Source organism: Enhydra lutris, unplaced genomic scaffold (assembly GCF_002288905.1).
Source record: "Enhydra lutris kenyoni isolate GAN:26980312 unplaced genomic scaffold, ASM228890v2 scaffoldscaffold53, whole genome shotgun sequence".
In the NCBI taxonomy this organism is placed as follows: Eukaryota; Metazoa; Chordata; class Mammalia; order Carnivora; family Mustelidae; genus Enhydra; species Enhydra lutris.
In genome coordinates, this window is record NW_019154137.1 from 13236299 (window position 1) to 13254249 (window position 17951).

The following is a 17951-nucleotide window of genomic DNA, read 5'->3' on the forward strand; positions in this document are numbered from 1 at the left end:
TTTGGGTAGAAGAAAGTAAAAGAAAGTAATGGAAATCAAATCTTCAAGATTATTAGCTATAAGTGGTGGAATAAGAGTTCTCTAAAAGGATTTCAAAGAAAAGATTCATTCTCTACAATAAATGGAAGGAAGTTGTGCTTTACAAAGATGAAATATATAGAATAAAACCATATTCTGGGGGAGAAAACACCCCATATTCTTAAAAGAAAGCTCCTTCAGGGGTGGGGTGGGGTTTAATTCTGTGCTTTCAACCTGAGGGTTTTCCTGAAACAATCAGGTACCGATGTAGGCTGATGTAATCAGACTGTCTATCCAAATAAGAGAGTGGCAATCCTTCCTGTTTACGTGTTTTCTTGTTTTTTTGTGAATGGCTATGCAATTATCCTGGTATGGCAGTTTGAACCTTGTGTTTTAGTTTTTAAAAGAAATTATGAAAAAATTTGGCATGACACATTCATTTTATGTTTGATTTTATTATGGATCTTAATTTTTGCTGTAATCATACAGCTTTTGGTCTCTGAAGAGAAAACTGTTACACGAGGGGTTGAAGTGCCAGCACTGTAAATACTGTCTATCCTTGCCATCTCTCCCAACAGCTGGGATACCTGTTGTTGGGCAGGCAGCATTCCTCACAATCCCAGCACTAAAAGAAGATGCTAAAAGTGAAGATGACCATATATAGGAAAGTGTATGGCAGAAGGGACACAAGCTATCTGCCAATGGGAAGAAATACTTGATTTGTTTGTTGGATCAGTACCAAGGATAGCATCTCAAACTGGACTGGAATTCCACTGAATAACACAGAGGTTCCTCTGTAAATCAAGTGACTGCTACAGATAGACAGTTATTCATTTTGCTTTGGTTTGCATGTTTGTCCTCTGGCAAGGCATATGGCATATGGCTAATATCACTAAGTAGTGATATTTCTTCTTCCTCCTTTTGTCTCTTCTTGTACTGCAGGCTAGTGATTATGCTCATGTCTTATGAGTCTTGTGGAGAAATGTGGAAAAGGGTAGAGATCTAGGAGAATAGTTAGAGGCGCTGTCTCCAGTTTAAATGTGAAAATATTTTCTCTCTGAGCAAATGAGGAGGAGAGACTGCTTCTCTCCCAAGGGGAAAGGGCATGCTGACATGAGGAAATAGATTCCTGTATCCAAGTGCAAACAGATAATAATCTCCTCAGTTTGGACATGTCACTAAGTAAAAGAGAATGTGATCTCCTCTAATGCCACCAGGGCACCTTACTTAGGAAATGTATTTCCCACTCCCTGAAATGAGGGTTTTTGTCATTTTAATGAGGACACCAAGTTTTTACTTTCACAAACTTAATATTAATGGGCCCATTTCTGAAGTTGGAGTTCTTTGTACATTGCCAGAACATTGAAAAGTTCAATATTACCTTTTAATAATATGTTTGAGTAGGTGAATCCATTAGTCCTGATACCAAAGAGCATAGTACAGTGAATTTATTCGTATCTTGCCATCATTAGTTCTTGGCTGCTCCTTTTTGACTATTTCCTATGTGGGGAAAATGTTTCTTTTTATGGGGATGACTCCTCAGATCTGAAGGCTGCCAGTTCATCATGGCACTATGAAAGTATGAAGGTAGCTACAAGCTCCTCTTTTTAGAGGAGCCACTCAGAGCAAAATTCCAGATGTTTTTCTATGACAAAAGATCTAAAAGGATTTTGTACCATTAAAAAATTAATACCTAGGGCACCTGGGTGGCTCAGTGGGTTAAGCCTCTGCCTTCAGCTCAGGTCACGATCTCAGGGTCCTGGGATCGAGCTCTGCATCGGGCTCTCTGCTCAGCGGGGAGACTGCTCACCCACCCCCATCGCCTGCCTCTCTGCCTACTTGTGATTTCTGTCAAATAAATAAATAAAATACTAAAAAAAATTAATGCCTAAGTTTCTTTGATGGTACAAAGAAAACAACAACAATTTTAATGGAAGCAAATTCAGGGGCTTGGCCATCCTCATAAAGCTGCATTATAAGAGATGCTTAAAAATGTCACCAAATTATTGAAGGAAGATGTGTAACAAATGTTACCAAATTCAAGAAGGGAAAATGTGCAACATTCCTCTCAAGGGTCCCCAAAAAAGTTTGAGCTGGAGTGATTCACAAAGAGAAAAAGCCAAAAAGAACATAGTTGAAAGAGGGAGATGATATGAATGGCTGCAGGCCAGTTCAGGGAAATTTTTGAGTTCTTTGACCTCCCAAAGCCTTGCTTTCCTTACCTCTGCAGGTCATTACTTCAGTGGGGCTTCTATCAGTATGCATGCACCAGGGACTTCACTGTTTCTCCTCTGAGATCTCTAAATTTCGCTCTCAAACACGGTATCTTCATGTCAGTTACTTCACTGCCTCTCATCACCCTGAGATGCTGTTCACTTTCTTTGCTGGGACCTTTAATGTCTTGGAGTGGCCAACTTCACCCAGTCCATTAACTATTTTCTGGCTAAACAGATTCCACTGCAAACTCCTTAGTACTCTATATTCCTTCACCTTCCTGAAAACTTTTGGCCAGTCTTACCATGCCAATTTCTAGCTCATGGTCACTTGATTCAACTTTGTCTGCACCTTATCCTGGGCTGCAGAGGACTCTTATAGGAAGCTGCAGAGCTGGGCAGTCCTGGTCAATACAGACTCATGTTGGCCTTGCTGGTCGGTCTCTTACCTCTCACTGATTTCTTCCTTCCATCCTGCCCAGGGTATATATTCCAAGTCTGCTCCTGTTTCCTCATGGTCTTATTTCCAAAGCATTTTCCTAATCAATAGTTGACCAATCTCTGGGTATATGGAGAAGCATGGAATGCATACATTTAGCTTTACCTCCCTTGTCTCAGAGGAAGAGGGGTCTCCCCTCTCTAAAGAAAACTCCACCTGAGTTTGGATCACTTCCCATTCTTCTCCAGGATTCCATTTCCATAATTATCCATAAGTACTCTTTCACTCTCAAGCATCTTCAACATTGCTCTCTCCATGGCTGCCTTCCCTTCTATTGAACAACAACAAAAAACTTAACTTTAACTTTGTCACCCATTCTAACTGCCATTTATAATGCCTGCATTTGCTTTTGCTCAGTACCCAACTTTCTGACCTGTGGTCTTTGTCCACTTCCTCTCCTTATCGTTGTATGTTCTGGCCCCTACCTCTATCACCCTACTTAAATAGTTCTTGCCCAATGCTGTCCTCAATTTCTTTCTTCTGTAGATTGTTCTCGTGGTCTCTATAATCCAATGTTTTTCTAGTTTTTTTTTCCAGCTTCTTAGGCTGCTCTTTCCCTTTAAAAAGACTTATTTGTTTATTTATTTAGAGAGGGGGTGGGGAGACAGTCAATGAATCCTCAAGCAGACTCCCCACTGAGTGCATAGCCTGACACAGGGCTCTATCCCAGGATCCTGAGATCAAGACCTGAGAGTCCAATGCTTAACCAGCTGAGCCATCCAGGTGCACATAGACTGTTCTAACTGCTCTGCACACTCCTTTTCTTTCCTCCTCCCTTACTGTGGGTAGCCACCAAAGTTCTGTATTTAGCCCTTTGCTCTTCTTTCTCTCACTTGTTTTTCACAATCATTTATCATATTCCCCAAGCTTCAGCCAACACCTCCGTACTGCCATCTTCTATTCCTTCTACTTTCTTGAACCCTGATTTGAATATAAATCTTTTATATCTATTTCCCAACTATCTACTATCTGAAACTGATCTCATATTCTACAAATCAATCCCATGTACTAGCCCATTTCTGTCAGTGGTACTAGTATATAAGTTGTAACCCCCCCTCCCAAAAAGACCCTTTATGTTGAAGCCCTGTTCAATGAAAGAATGTGACCTTATTTGGAAAAAGGATCTTAACAGAGGTAATCAAGTTAAAATGAAGTCATTCGGGTGGGTTTATGGACTTATACAGCTGGTGTACATACAGAACGGAGACATTTGGACACAGACATGCAAACAGGGAGAATGTCATGTAAACATGAAGGCAGAGATTAGGATGATGCACCTACAAGCCAAGGAGTGTCAAAGATCACCAACAAACCATCAGAAGCCAGGCGAGAGGCATGGAACAGATTCTCTCTCACAGCCCTGAAGAGGAATGCACCCTGATGACACCTTAATCTCAGGCTTCCGGCTTCCAGAACTGTGAGGCAATAAACTTCTATTGTTTAAGCTACTCAGTTTGTGGTACTTTGTTGCAGTAGCCCTAAAGAACTAATATGACCGCTGACCCTCCAGTCTCCTAGGCTAGGAAACCTAGCCTCATCTCAAATTCTTGCCTTTCCTTCATCATCTATATCCAATCTGGAGCCAAAGACTTTAGTTATTCTTCTGAAGTGACTCCCAGCGTCTTTAATCTTATATTTTCTGTTATATCCTTTTCTTTTACTATTTTATCTGAGTTCCCATTACCTTCACTCTAGTCTCAGGCTTCATCATTTTATATCTAAATTCCTATAAAAGTCTTTGGCAGGTTTCTCTTTTTCCAAAATTTATTTCCTAAATAAATTTATTTCCTTTTATCATACTAGTGCCATGATTAAGACATGCTTATAGTGCCATATTGTCTATTATGCTAAATGTAACCTTGGCATTCATGGTTCCCCATAATCTGGATCTATCTTGTCCACTCAATCTTTTATCCCCCTATACCCATCATCTTTATCTCCCTCTCTGAGCCCTGTTCCTTCTCCTTTCCTGCCTTCATATCAAGAAACTTTCTTACTCTCCTTCTTCTCATCCAAACCTGTTCATCTTTCAACATACCAATCAATTTTCACTGGACGCAATTATTCTGGCCACACTAATATCTCTTGGCCTTGCTGCATTCTAATCAGTACCTTACAGGTTAGAACCAAGTGGTATTTCTTATATTTTATGTAAATTTGCACTTATTGCACCTCTATTTCCATAACCTTATAAGATGCAGTTCTTGTTAATTAATTGATCAAACTCTGAAAGAGGGAATAATGAGAGGTGAGGGAGGGAAGGAAGGAGATTGGAAACCAAAATAAGTGAAAACTTTGGCTAGAACAATGAAGGGGAATGAGTCTCAGTCAATGTTTTCCAAATGTGCTCCCTGAACCACCAGCATCTAAATTGTTTAGGGTGCCTAATAAAATGCAAATTCCTGAACTTCATTATGGGTCTATTTAATCAAACCCTGCACCCCAGAAAATCTGATTTTTTAAAGGTAACCCAATGATGCTTATATATATCAGATCTGAGAACCACTAGTCTAAGTGGAGAAGGCAGACAGTAGATGTTGAAAAGGAACAGCTGTTCTTAGGTTTACTGGGCACATGTACTTTCCATCATGGCTAACAATAGAATGATTTTACACTATCATGATTTGCTTTGATGTGATTCCCCCTCTTCAACACATTGCTTTGAGCACAGCAGTTCTTTCTTCCACAGCAAGAAGGTTTCCAGTAGTACATCACAAATATGGGCTGGGTAATACAGAATCCCTTGAAGAATAGAAATTTTGTTACCAAGTTACCAAGGAAAGGTAACTGAGACTGCTAGGCTAGCTGTGACTCTTGCTTTCTTCAGGAAGTAAAATTTAATCAGACACATGCTCTAGGCTCCTGGAATTCAAGTTTGGTAGCATGGAGAGAGAAAAAAAAAAAACAACTCTGAGATCTAATGCTTAAGCTTTTAATTGGAACCAAGTGAAACTAAAACATGCAGCTGATTTAGATAAAACCTAAGGACCCACTTACTGGCTCACACTGAGCAGGATTTCTGCAGCTGACTACTACAAAAGCAAGATAACAAAATTAGATACGATCGAAGGGAAGAAAAATGCACAAAAGTCCTTGAATTAAAATGAATTGAAACCTTCTGGGAGAAAAGCTATTTGGTAAGCTCCATTAAGTCTATTGTAGATAGCTTTATTTGACAAAGCAGCATCCTGGCATGTGGAACAGGAAAGAAAATAGCTATAAGATGATCTGTCAGGGAGTTTCCAGTCTCTAAACGAATAAGATTCTGTGCAGTAGCCAATACAGCTTTTAACTCAAAGAAATACAGAAGCAAAATGCAATTATATAACGCTAGTAAGTGCATTTAATCTGAATCTCCCATACACCCTCCTTCCCTCAATAACTCCTTAAATTCAGCAATTTATTAAGCAAATATTCAAACTTATGGTCACGTTCATTTCAGGGGAACACTGGATTAACACTGTATACAATACTGCAGATACTGAGATGGAGACAGTTCTATAAGTCAAAGATTAGTCAGCTATAAAACATCTTGGCTAAGCACTTAACTAATTTGAATAACTCAATTATTATGAAACTTTTGTTTTTTTAGCTTTAAGTTTATAGTATGCATTTGCAGTAATTAGTTCACTATTCTGAAAATATTATCTACTGATTACAAAGGATTTATTCAATATATATGGAGGTTCAGATGTTTAGGGATCTAAGATATGGTAGAAATAGAGGAAATTCAGATGTAACAGCTACAAATGCCTTTTTAAAAGTCTGATTTGGTAGTGCCTTTCCTTAAGAGTTTCTGTTCATGGAGTAAAGATTCTAGGGCCACTCAAGTGGCTATAGAGCTGCTGACTTCAATATGCAAGTACTGAAACCAAGAAATTCTAATTTTTTTTTAAGATTCATTTATTTACTTGATAGAGATCACAGGCAGGCAGAGAGAGAGGAAGGGAAGCAGGTCTCTGGCTGAGCAGAGAGCCCGATGTGAGGCTCGATCCCAGGACCCTGGGATCATGACCAGAGCCGAAGGCAGGGGCTTTAACCCACTGAGCCACCCAGGCACCCCGAAACCAAGAAATTCTAATTTGCATTATAGTCAATTGGTTCTCTGTTGGTCTCTGTCTCTGTCTCTCTCTTTCTCTCTCTCTCACACACACACACACACACACACACACACACCCCACACAGTAGGGACAGTTTGCTAAGATATCTCCAATGCCTAGCACAGTGTTTGGCATGCAATAGTTATTAAATGAATGAATTTGTTTAGCCATCCCAACATTCCTGTTAGATGGTTGTATAATGTACTTCTTACAAGGATGGAACCTGAGCTCAGTGGGACAGAAGTCCTTCTGGCGTCAAGAGGAACACAGCTGGGACTAGAACTCAGGTCCTCTAACTTTAGGTCCAGTGCTTTGTCCATTGTACATTACTGACTCCTAAGACTGTCTAGAATGGCTTACCTGAAAACACTGGACTTTTGGCTGATATTTTAATCTCCCTTCTGGTAATTCTCTCCCTGGTTTGTTATGAAATTGAAACGCAGTGTAGTGTCCTATTGTTCAGCAGGTTTGCCTTCTGAGTTCCACTGGGGACCCACAGTCTCGTGGCCTGTCTCATGGTGAGGTCCTGACTACACTAAGCGCAAAAGCCTTTACCCAAACATCTGTCTGTAGACTCCTGTTTGGTTCCCAATAAACCCCTTAGTAACCACAATAAAAGGCAGCAGATAGGTAGACTGTCATATATTATAGATATTTCCCCTTAGTTGGTAGAGTCTCTTTTAACTTTGTGATTCTTTAAAGAAAAATATTTAATTTATATGAAGATAAATTTATCAAAAGTATCTTTTATGATTTCTATCTTGGGAGACCTTCATCCCAAATTATATAACCAACTCCCATATTTTCCAGGATTTATTTTGCTAAGTTTTTAAAAAATTTAAATATTAAATCCATCTGTTACTAATACTGGTGTAAGGTATATATATGATGTAGGGATCCAACTACTTTTTAACATGTCTGGCTAGTTGTCTATTTATGTGTAAGCTCTCTTATGATTTCTACCATAGAACATATTATTAATAAATCCAAATCAAGTGCTGCTTAAATGTCTAGCCTTCCTAAGAGAAGACAGTCCACTTTTAATTTGGGACTGTAACGGAAGATGGGAGTGAATAAAAAGATCCTTAGCCACAGAGTTGATATTCAACCACTGTGTACTTCTATGGCTTTACCAATTGTTTCTAGCTGGTTCCAGGCTGATGGTTTTGTGCCCATACCTTACTGGATGTTAGAAGTTTTAAAATATCATCCCTACAAGTAGATGCTAATTAAATGAAACAAAGCAGAATTATCTTTACCTGATTCCTCAGTTTCTTTTGTTTCTGTGGTTTCTTCTATTTCCTCATCGGACATCTCCATTTCTTCTTCTCGTCTGATTCCCATTAATTCATCATTATGTATGTTGCGAATTTCCTAAGGTTAAAAGTTATGCTTTGTTAGTGGGGAAGCTTTGAAAATACTGAAGAAATGAACAGAGTTAAGGAGAAGATGAAGCAGGGTTTTTTGACATATGAAAAAACTTCAGAGTACTCCTAAGGCAAGAACAAAGGGGCACGCCGGGGCTGAAACTGCCTTGAAAGACAAAGCAGACTTTGCACATTCTGTCTTCCATAAGGCTTTCTTTCCATATCCAGAGCTCTGGCAGTTGATGATTCTTATATCCCTCCTATATTAGAAAGTACTGTTGGTCATGAAAGCCTCTCACCTCTTAAGTGGATTTCTGGACTTTCCCTGAAGGGTTCTACCATTTTCACCTTCCCATATCAAATTCTTTAATTTTGCATCTCCAGGGGCACCTGGGTGGCTCAGTGGGTTAAGCCTCTGCCTTCAGCTTGGGTCATGATCTCAGGGTCCTGGGATCGAGCTCCATATCGGGCTCCCTGCCCAGCGGGGAGCCTGCTTTCCCCCTCTCTCTGTCTGCCTCTCTGCCTAATTTTAATCCCTCCCTATGTCAAATAAATAAATATATTTAAAAAAATTTTTGCATCTCCATCCTCTTCCCTCTCTACTTACAGACTTAACAGAACTCTTAATCTAACTTTTGCAGGTTTAGAAGTTAACATCAAAAATGAGCTGTCAGGGGTGAACTTCTATCAGATGAACTTTTCCAGGGATAGTAACTATACTCTGAACAAGACACAAAATCAAACCAAGCCAAACCCCTAACTACTTGATGGCACTGGGGAGCGAACGAAAGCAGGCATATCCTAAAGCATGGCTGACACTTGGAAGAAGGATGTGGGTCTCTCAGTTTTTTAAGAGCCTTTTAGTCTGACAGCAGACAACAGTTAGCAGCTCATGGGGTGGCCACATTTTTAACAGGAAACCCTGTCTTTATGTCTTAAAGAAATCAAGAAGATAGCCACAGGAAAGTGAGGAAGGGATCCCAGAAAGGAGACAGCCAAAGAGAGAGAGATCCAAATTCTGCCTGTAATAGCTGCTCAAATTTCTGCATGACGCTTGAACCATGGAAGCACAGGACAGATTCCAAACAAAACAGCTAAGTCTAAAAAAACTGAACCTAGATTTGAGCTGCTAAGAGAGATAATTTCCAGCTTAAATTCGATTAAGTAAATTGACCATTAAAACAAAAGAAACTGAAGTCAATCTTCTTTGGAAGAACATAACAAAATGAACATAACAGAATATAACCAGAGCCTTAAAAGAAAAATATTCAAAAAATGCAGGCAAAGCCCCAAATTACTTGATTTAGGAACAACTAAGATGAGATGACCCACCTTCAAGAGAAAAGATTATCAACAGAAATAAAACTTGAAATGAACCAGATATGGGAGTTAGCAGACAAGGAGTTAAAGCAGCTATTAAAACTATCTCAGTGATAGAAAGGAAACATGCTCATAATGAATGAAAAGATAGGAAATCTTGGCAGAGAAACAGAAACTTTAAAAAAGAACCAACTGAAAATTCTAAAACTGAAAATATAATATCCAAAATAAAAATAACTGGCTGAGCCTAACTTTATAATAGAGATGGCAGAACAAAGAGAGAACTTAAAGAGAGAACAATACACATTTATCCAATCTGAAGAACAGAGAAACTAACTGGAATCACAGAGTGGAGAGATGAAATGATTCAAGATACTTGAAGAAAAAATAGTTGAAGATGTCTCAACTTTGATGAAAGACATTAACCTATATATTTGAAGAGCTCAGGGAACCCCAAGCAGGAGATGTGTGAAAAAGGTATGTCTAAGAACATCATAGTCAAATTGCCACAAACTAAAACATTAAGAGAAACTCTAACTTTTTAGTTAGCTAAACTCATTGTGATAATCGTTTCACAATCCATGTAGGTCAAATGATAATGCTGTGTATCTTAAACTTATACAGTACAATATGTCAGTTCTACTCTCAGTAAAACTGGAAGAACAGAGGAACTCTTAAAAGCATCCAGAAAAAAAAAGACATATTATATACAAGGAGACAATCTGAATACTTTGATTTCTTTCAGAAACAATATAGGCCAGAAGTCAGGAGAACATTATCTTTAAAGTGCAGGAAGAAATAAAAATATCTCTTTATTCAGAATTCTATATGCAGAGGAAAATTCTTTGAAGAATGAAGATGAATTAAATCTATTTTCAGACAATGTAAATGAAAGAATTTGTCATCCAAAGATGTACACTATAAGAAGTGTGGAAGAAAGTTCCTTAGGCTGGAGGGAAGTGCTACCAGCTATAAACACAGATCTTCACGTAGGCATGAAGAACTTTTTGGAAATGACGGAGATCACACTGGAAAAGTCACTTTTTAAAAAGTCAGCATGAAAACTGTGCATTTTAGAGCACTTTGCAACCATTTAGAGACCACTTAATGCCTGTCAGAGGCTTCTCAGCACTGAGCTCAGAATTCCCTGCCTACGTTAGCCCCAGTTGGGCCATAATACAGGAAATATCCAACACTGTCTGGTGAAAACTGCCTCCATTTAGGGGGATTATAAATATTTCAAATGGATTTCTTAATAATTAATGCTATAGTTAATCAGTATCTCAACTAATATTCTCCTTTCTTATGCCTCTTACTGGGAAAAATGATAATTTCTATATCAAGGTAAGTTTTCACTACAGGTAAAGTCCCTTTTAAAAACACAAGGTACTCAGTATTTTTACAGGTAGTTAAGAGGTAATAGAAAAACAGAAATAATAGAAAATAGAACTACTAACATAGCATCTCTCATGTGCTACAGGGGCATTACTTAAAATAGAAGGAAACAGTGACTTGCTTGAGAAAAATGAACTTTAAAGGGCTGTGTCAAGAGAGAGATTTGCTATGTCTTATTCAAACTCATTGCATAGAGAAGAAAGGAATTGCTCATTTTTAAGAATTCATTCTGTCTCAGGAGTCTGGGTTTCAGTTATCATCAAAGAACAGTTACTGGCAAGGTGATTATAATGAGGTTTGACACTGGCAAATTCGAATATTGTACAACTCGTGGCATCAGGAAAAGTTGTGGCTCTCCTAGTTGCCTAACAAAAATGTAGCCTGTCAGAGGGTGTAAGCAGAGACTGATTGTCAATTCACAAACATGTCATCTGACTCTGGGAAAGTTACTGTGCTTGTCAGCAGAGTAAACTATGTTCCTTCTAGGGAAATGTCCCCGGGCAGGAAGATCTAGCTGAGAGATAAGACATGCCCGGTAGCTGCTCAGCCCTACAAAACATCTTTCTGCTTCCAGATGGGCAAGAAAGCATAATTTCTTCTGAGAAGTATAAAAAGTTCAATAACTAAGTAATGCAGCTTATCTAGAGGTCTTTCATGTCTTCAAAAAATCTCCAGAAACAGAAAGACCTATGGGTAAATTTTACGTCAATGCCTGAAAATACCTCAGGAACAAGAGTTACCAATTCCTTTAGCTGATACTGAAATGAGGGTAAGAAAAACTAAGGGGACCTTGTTCTCCATTGTTCAGTCAGGCATGCAAAGTGGCGGAGCTTAGAGACTGCCAACTAACCATCAGGCAGTCCCCCTTAGCTACAAAGAAACTAAGCCCTGTACTGTTACTCTCTTATAAATATCCAATAGAAAGACACGTGAATAGGATAAAGGCAAAGAGAACATCAGAGGTTATAGGGTATCATAGCAAGGCAAACTCATGAGGAGCATATAGCAAATGACAGTACCCCTAAGTAAAGCAAGTACGTTTTTAATTCTATGAAAGCCTTACCTTTAAAGCACTTGATATCTAAGATACCTATTTCTGTCTCTCTGGTTGGGTCAAGAAAGCTCGATTTTGGGAAGCAAACCCTAACAAATACCTTCAGAGTGAAGGACTAAAAGGTAAATCCTTAGGGTAATTTCCCCAAGGAAGACATTCTACCAGGAGGGGAACTCTGAGCCACTGAAGTGCAGGCAGCAAGGGAACTAGCTGTCTCCCAGATTTGCCCCCTTTCCTAGCCTGACATTTGGATCTAGGGCTGAAACCAAAAGAGTGGCAATGGCAGGCATAAACATTTTCTGGACGTTTTCATTTATAAATCTCCACCTGAAATTGACTGGGCCGTGCCACTGAGAGACTGTATTGAAAAAGGAAAGATAGCACTCCTCAAGTTTCTATTCCATTCTCCCGACCACAGTTAACCTATGATATTTTTCATTTGAACAGCAAACTGTTAGTGATTTCTATAAATGCATCATGATGACTTTGAGTCCGTTTTAATGATAACTTTTTCTGACACTTAGAAATTCACAAACTGCTCCACAATGGAGGGGAAAGAACTTTAACATAGAATTAAACTGAAATTGGAGACAGAGGGAAATGCACAGAAAGTATCACCTTTGTACCAGCTGACATTTAAAATTTATGATAAAGTAAGCAAATTGCAATCATTGTACATTAAGTATCTAATTCTATAGTTCCGCAAAAGTTATGTGAACTTAAATTCATCTTACTCACCTGTTATGATAGTAACAAGGTTATCAGTAAAGCAAAGTTCCTTTTTAATAGTGTAACAAAACTGTACTTACCTAGACTTTCAACATTAACAAGATACTTGGTAAGGAAGGGGTCAGATGAAGGAATGGAAAGGAACAGATAGCTTCTAGACTTACGTAGAAATTTGAATCTGAGCTATCATTCAGTACAATGAAGCAAAGCACAAACACAAGTTCCTAATGCCCATTGTATGATACACATGGAAATTAAAATTAGGTTGATCCAAACTGTGTTAATAGGTGTTCTGATGCCTGAAAGCTAACAGCTAGTATTAGAACACATGGGTCCTAAAACAAGGGTATGCGGGATAACTTGAACAATCTGTCTGCAAACAGTTCTTCAGAGTTTGGAATGGTAGACTTAGAAATCTAGAGAGAAAGTTATTTTAGCAATCACGGTATCTCATTTTACAAGAATGCTAGCAATTGTCAAGTCCCTTTTCCTCTGGCCTGATGGTATAAAATCTCATAGTGGGGAGGATGCAAGTGAGTCTGTTCTAGTGCCTACTGCTACGGCTCTAGTTTCTATATATCATGCAAGGTTTAGCGTCTAATCTAGGCCAGCTTCTCAGTGAGAGAAACACAAGGTTTTAAACAGTTCTATAGAAAAAGAGTTTCTACAGTAGAGAGAGCTGTCAGTAAAGTAATTGTAGATACGAATTTTTAGTAAAGAGGAACTTTAGTTTTCTCTTATTACCCTTTTCAATTTTATCAGTAGGAGCCTCACACACATATAAATCAGGAAAGTAAACCAATGAAAGATTTATTAGCAAACTAGTATGTCCAGCATATGTTACTGAGGTGGAGGTGAGAGACTGAGCTCCCTGAAGGTGGGGACTTTCCCTTCTTAACAACCCCACTCTCAGCAGAGTAAGACACTGTTGGCTGCTGGTAGGATGAAAATAAGACAAGGAACAGGTGCTTTGTGACATGAGGAGGGTACTGGCTAGGTCATTCTCAAAGGCAACTGGCGAAAAAGGCTCAATGTCAGAAACTTTCACCTTAATGAAACCTCTGGCTTAGGAATTATAGCTTTGAACTACAGGCCAAGAAAAAGCCGGTCTAGTTGGTTTAAGCCACTGAGATGCTCTGGTTCTCAGTGGGGTGCTCAGAGACAGCCCCAATTTAAGAGGATGACAGTCACTTTCTAGAGTTTCCTATTATCAAGTTAAAGTATGCAGAGGTTTAAAAAAATCCATGATTTAAAGATGTAAAGTAGAAGAGGTCTTTTTTAGGTTTGGGAAATGCAATGCCAGAGGAAGGTCATGAGCTATGTTCCACTTTCAGTAGTTTTACTTATCAAGGTTGAGGTATTCAAGGTAGGCCTTAATTTAGTCCAATCCAATAGGCAGGAAGCATTTTTCTGGGTTTCTACAAAGTCTACAAAATACATTATGAAACATGTGGCTCTTAACAGTCATGCTAGCCATGTGCTTTATCCTCATCACTCTATCAAGGAAGCTCTGCCACAATATTAGGTGATAGGGTAGATAGCTCTCCTCTACAGGCCAGAGAAATGTCCAGCTTATAGGCTATCTTTGCTGACAAGATAATTAAACTCATGTACCCACCAGAGAGGCAGGCTTGATAGAACTATACTTCTCTACAGAGAGCCTTGATAAATAATATTCATGGAAATATTTTATTGCAAAGTCATTTATAGAAGGGCTGTGGTCTGGACAAGTCAGTGCTCAAACCAGAGGTTCCCTTCCTCCTATGAAAAGACATTTTTATACTGGCAGGGCTTTCCACTGGGAAGGGGGGCAGTTCAGACAGCTTTTTCCCACCCTGAGAATGGATACATGTGTATATACATTGAAGAAAAGTAGAGACTTAAAACTGCTTTTCTACAATTATAAGACATATTGAGCATTCTCCCTCAAACTTTATTCTTCTGAACTGCTCAGACTAAAGAGTGGATATTTTCAGTTTAGGGTATTAAACTCCACTCCCCACCCTTGATCACTTTCTTTACCTTCCTAGCTCCCTGAAGGCAAAGACCATCTCGTCCTGAATTGCCTGTCATGATGCCTCAGACAGAGAATGTGCTTCAGTTAACTTTTGAATTGAAATGTTGAATTTTGTTTGTTTAGGCTCAACAAAGTCAGGTAGCCCTAGGATTCTGAAATCATCTTGTGCTACTATAAGACAATAGCTCCCTGTTTTGTTCCTAATTCTCTGTTTAAAAATAATTTAAGGGGCGCCTGGGTGGCTCAGTGGGTTAAAGCCTCTGCCTTCGGCTCAGGTTATGGTCCCAGAGTCCTGGGATCGAGCCCCGCATTGGGCTCTCTGCTCAGTGGGGAGCCTGCTTTCCTTCCTCTCTCTGCCTGCCTCTCAGCCTGCTTGTGATCTCTGTCTGTCAAATAAATAAATAAAATCTTTTAAAAAAATAATTTAAAATATCATGAGCTTTGTATTATTCTATTTATCTATTGGGCTGATGTCTTCAGGGAGTTTTCTTCAGTGACTCCCAGGTCCCTTTGCTGAGCCAGAACTGATGGCTCAGAAGCTATCAATTTATGAACATGGTTTGGCTTATTTTCCTCTAAATGCTCTTCACAGTTTTCAAATTGTTGCCACACAAACTATGCCATGTATTCTCATGAAGGACAGAAAGAATAAATTGCTATCTTCATTTTATAGGTTAGGAAATTGAGGTCCACAAAGATTAAATGACTCACTCAAGAGCACAAGACAGTTTACATCAACACTCCGAGAAGAATTTCTAGTTTTGAACTGATCACTTACTAACTGTATAATCTGAGTACATCCCTTAACATTTCTGTGTCTCAGTTTCTTCACGTGTAAACCATGGCTATCATATCTAGTTATTATCCCTTGTGGAGTTGAGAATGATAAACTGAAATATTACTATTTGTCATTTATATGGCATTTACATTTTTCAAACTCTACATATCTCTTTTCTCATTTAATCCCACATGACTGGTTTCATTATATCTCCAATTTACAGGTGAAGAAAGAGACCAAAAATGTCAGAGCTGCAATGTGTCACAGCTGTGATCGAGATTCTCTGACTCCAGATCCAGTGCTCTTTCCACTACACCACATCTACTGGAAGCTCACGTAAGTGAGACAAACAATGTGAAAGTGCTTTATAAAATGTAAATGCCTTACAAATGCTATATAAATGTTAAGGAATATGACAACCTGCTACCACACTAGCAAAGAGGACTCAGAAGCAAAGTTGAAAAAGCTGCTGTACACACAGATCAAAAGTGTCAGGGGCTGGGTAAGGAAGCTGCCCACAGGAACAGAAGAACTTGAAGTATAGGTAACACCATTCCAAAGGTAGATCTGTGAAAACAAACCTCCCATCTTGGTTTTAAATCTTGGACTCAGGATAGCAACCTAATCACATCAGACATATTCCATGCTAAAAGGCACCAGAGCACAAGTGCAGAGCTAGGTGTCAACCTTAATCTGAAATCAGAGTCCTCTGTTACCTTTAAAGCTGCCACCTGTAAAGATGGCTGAGTGGATTTGATCAAAGAGGCACAGAAATTTCAACGCTCCAATGTAACACCAGCGTGGACTTTCAAGATGCTCTAATAAATGTAAGACAGCCCTAATATTTCTAACACTAGACACACGGGTTAGTAATTATCACTGTACTCAAGACTAGCTAGCTTGGAGAAGTAAACTTACAATTATCACAGCTACATTTTCACCACTCAGGTTTTCATCCAGCAGAATGCATTCAAGACAACACATGCACATTTATTACCCTTTTGGCGGCACACGGTCTGGTCACAGTGACAGGCTATAGAACACATCTTAGTGTTTCATTAGAGCCTTGCTGTGACCATGGGAGCTTGGCACTATTTAACTCCGACTAAACTCCAAATCAATAACTTGTTAAAGAAAGAAACTGTCCCCCTGAGGGGCTACCAGAGTAAAAAGTTACCAACCTCAGCTTGTTTGCACCAAACGCTGATATTTTTACGCTGGGCTTTTGTGAAATGGTCCCATGCCTTCTGTTTGGAGGCGGAATGGTACACAGCTACTATCTGCTCAACTGCAGTGTCAGATCAGCAGTTGAATCAGGTCGGAGTATCATCCAGGGTTGGTGAAAGAGAGGAGAAAAGAAGTAAGAGAAGCATCAGGCTTGTTACATCTCTCGTATGACACCAGTAGGCTACGGTTATGCTCAGAAAACGTTACATGTGTTGGGGTACCATGATCTTAGAGAAGACTCAAAGGCAGAGATACCAATATACAGAACGAAGAAAGGGAACTCCAGAAGGTTTGGGGTGAAATGGTGACTTAATTTTTAATACAGGCAGTCTGTATTTATCCAGGCAGGTGAGGTAAGAGTTGCGGTGAATGTGACTTAGTACTAATGTAATTTAGTACTAATGACCCAGCACAGCATGGCAGTGAGCGGCGAATTTGTACCAGCTCCTTCTGACCATAGGCTTCTTTTATAAACAAAATGAGCTTGCATACTTGACTTCAACAGAATCCATCCTATTGTTATCCTGAGGTATATTGAACCAGAAGCATCATATCGGAACCCAAGATGAACAGAATCTATTTTAAGTCTACGTAGATGGGCTTGTTGACTGGAGAAATAGAAGTTTTATAGAAGAATACTGTGCAAGTGCAGTCCTAAAGCATATTTTTCAGAGTCTCTTTAAAAATGTCAAACGGAAAAATGTGTACAAATACTCTGGTGCTTTTACCTAACCAGCTCAAGAGAAGGGAAACTTAGACAAGACTTTTTGGGGGAGAGAAACAGAAGGATAAGAGCCTCTTCCTGGTGGGTAGTCACCCTAAGAAAATCCAGAGGTGTTATTTTTTTTCTTTATAGCCCTGATTGTAACCTGTCTGTGAATGATTTAGGGATTTATAGTCCCATGATGCTCGCTGCTCTTTTTTTCTAAAGTCCTAAAAACATGTGCTTTCTCTGCCTGGATTCTATGCCCATATATATTTTCAAAATAAAAATGGAAAATGAAAGAACTCTTCCTTAATCCTAATTATGTGTGAGTCAAGTGTGGGAAGTCACATATGGGAAGAGTGCGCCTTAATTGTTTAAAAGCCAAATCATAAAACTATACTCTTTTTTTTTTTATTTTATTTTTTTTAAGTTTTATTTTTTTAAAACATATAATATCTTTTTATCCCCAGGGGTACAGGTCTGTGAATCGCCAGGTTTACACACTTCACAGCACTCACCATAGCACAT

At 39.0% G+C, this 17951-nt stretch overlaps 1 protein-coding gene across 3 annotated transcripts in view; it reads right to left on the minus strand.

The window, feature by feature from the left end:
- LOC111157249 (ecto-NOX disulfide-thiol exchanger 2) overlaps nt 1-17951 on the minus strand; it is a 78288-nt gene that overhangs the window by 15938 nt on the left and 44399 nt on the right. For all 3 annotated transcript variants that reach the window (XM_022518521.1, XM_022518524.1, XM_022518522.1), the window contains 2 exons: nt 16672-16778; nt 8090-8204 (listed from right to left, as the gene is read on the minus strand). In XM_022518521.1, the coding sequence (XP_022374229.1) occupies nt 8090-8204; nt 16672-16778 (222 nt within the window). The remainder of the gene's footprint in view (nt 1-8089; nt 8205-16671; nt 16779-17951) is intronic.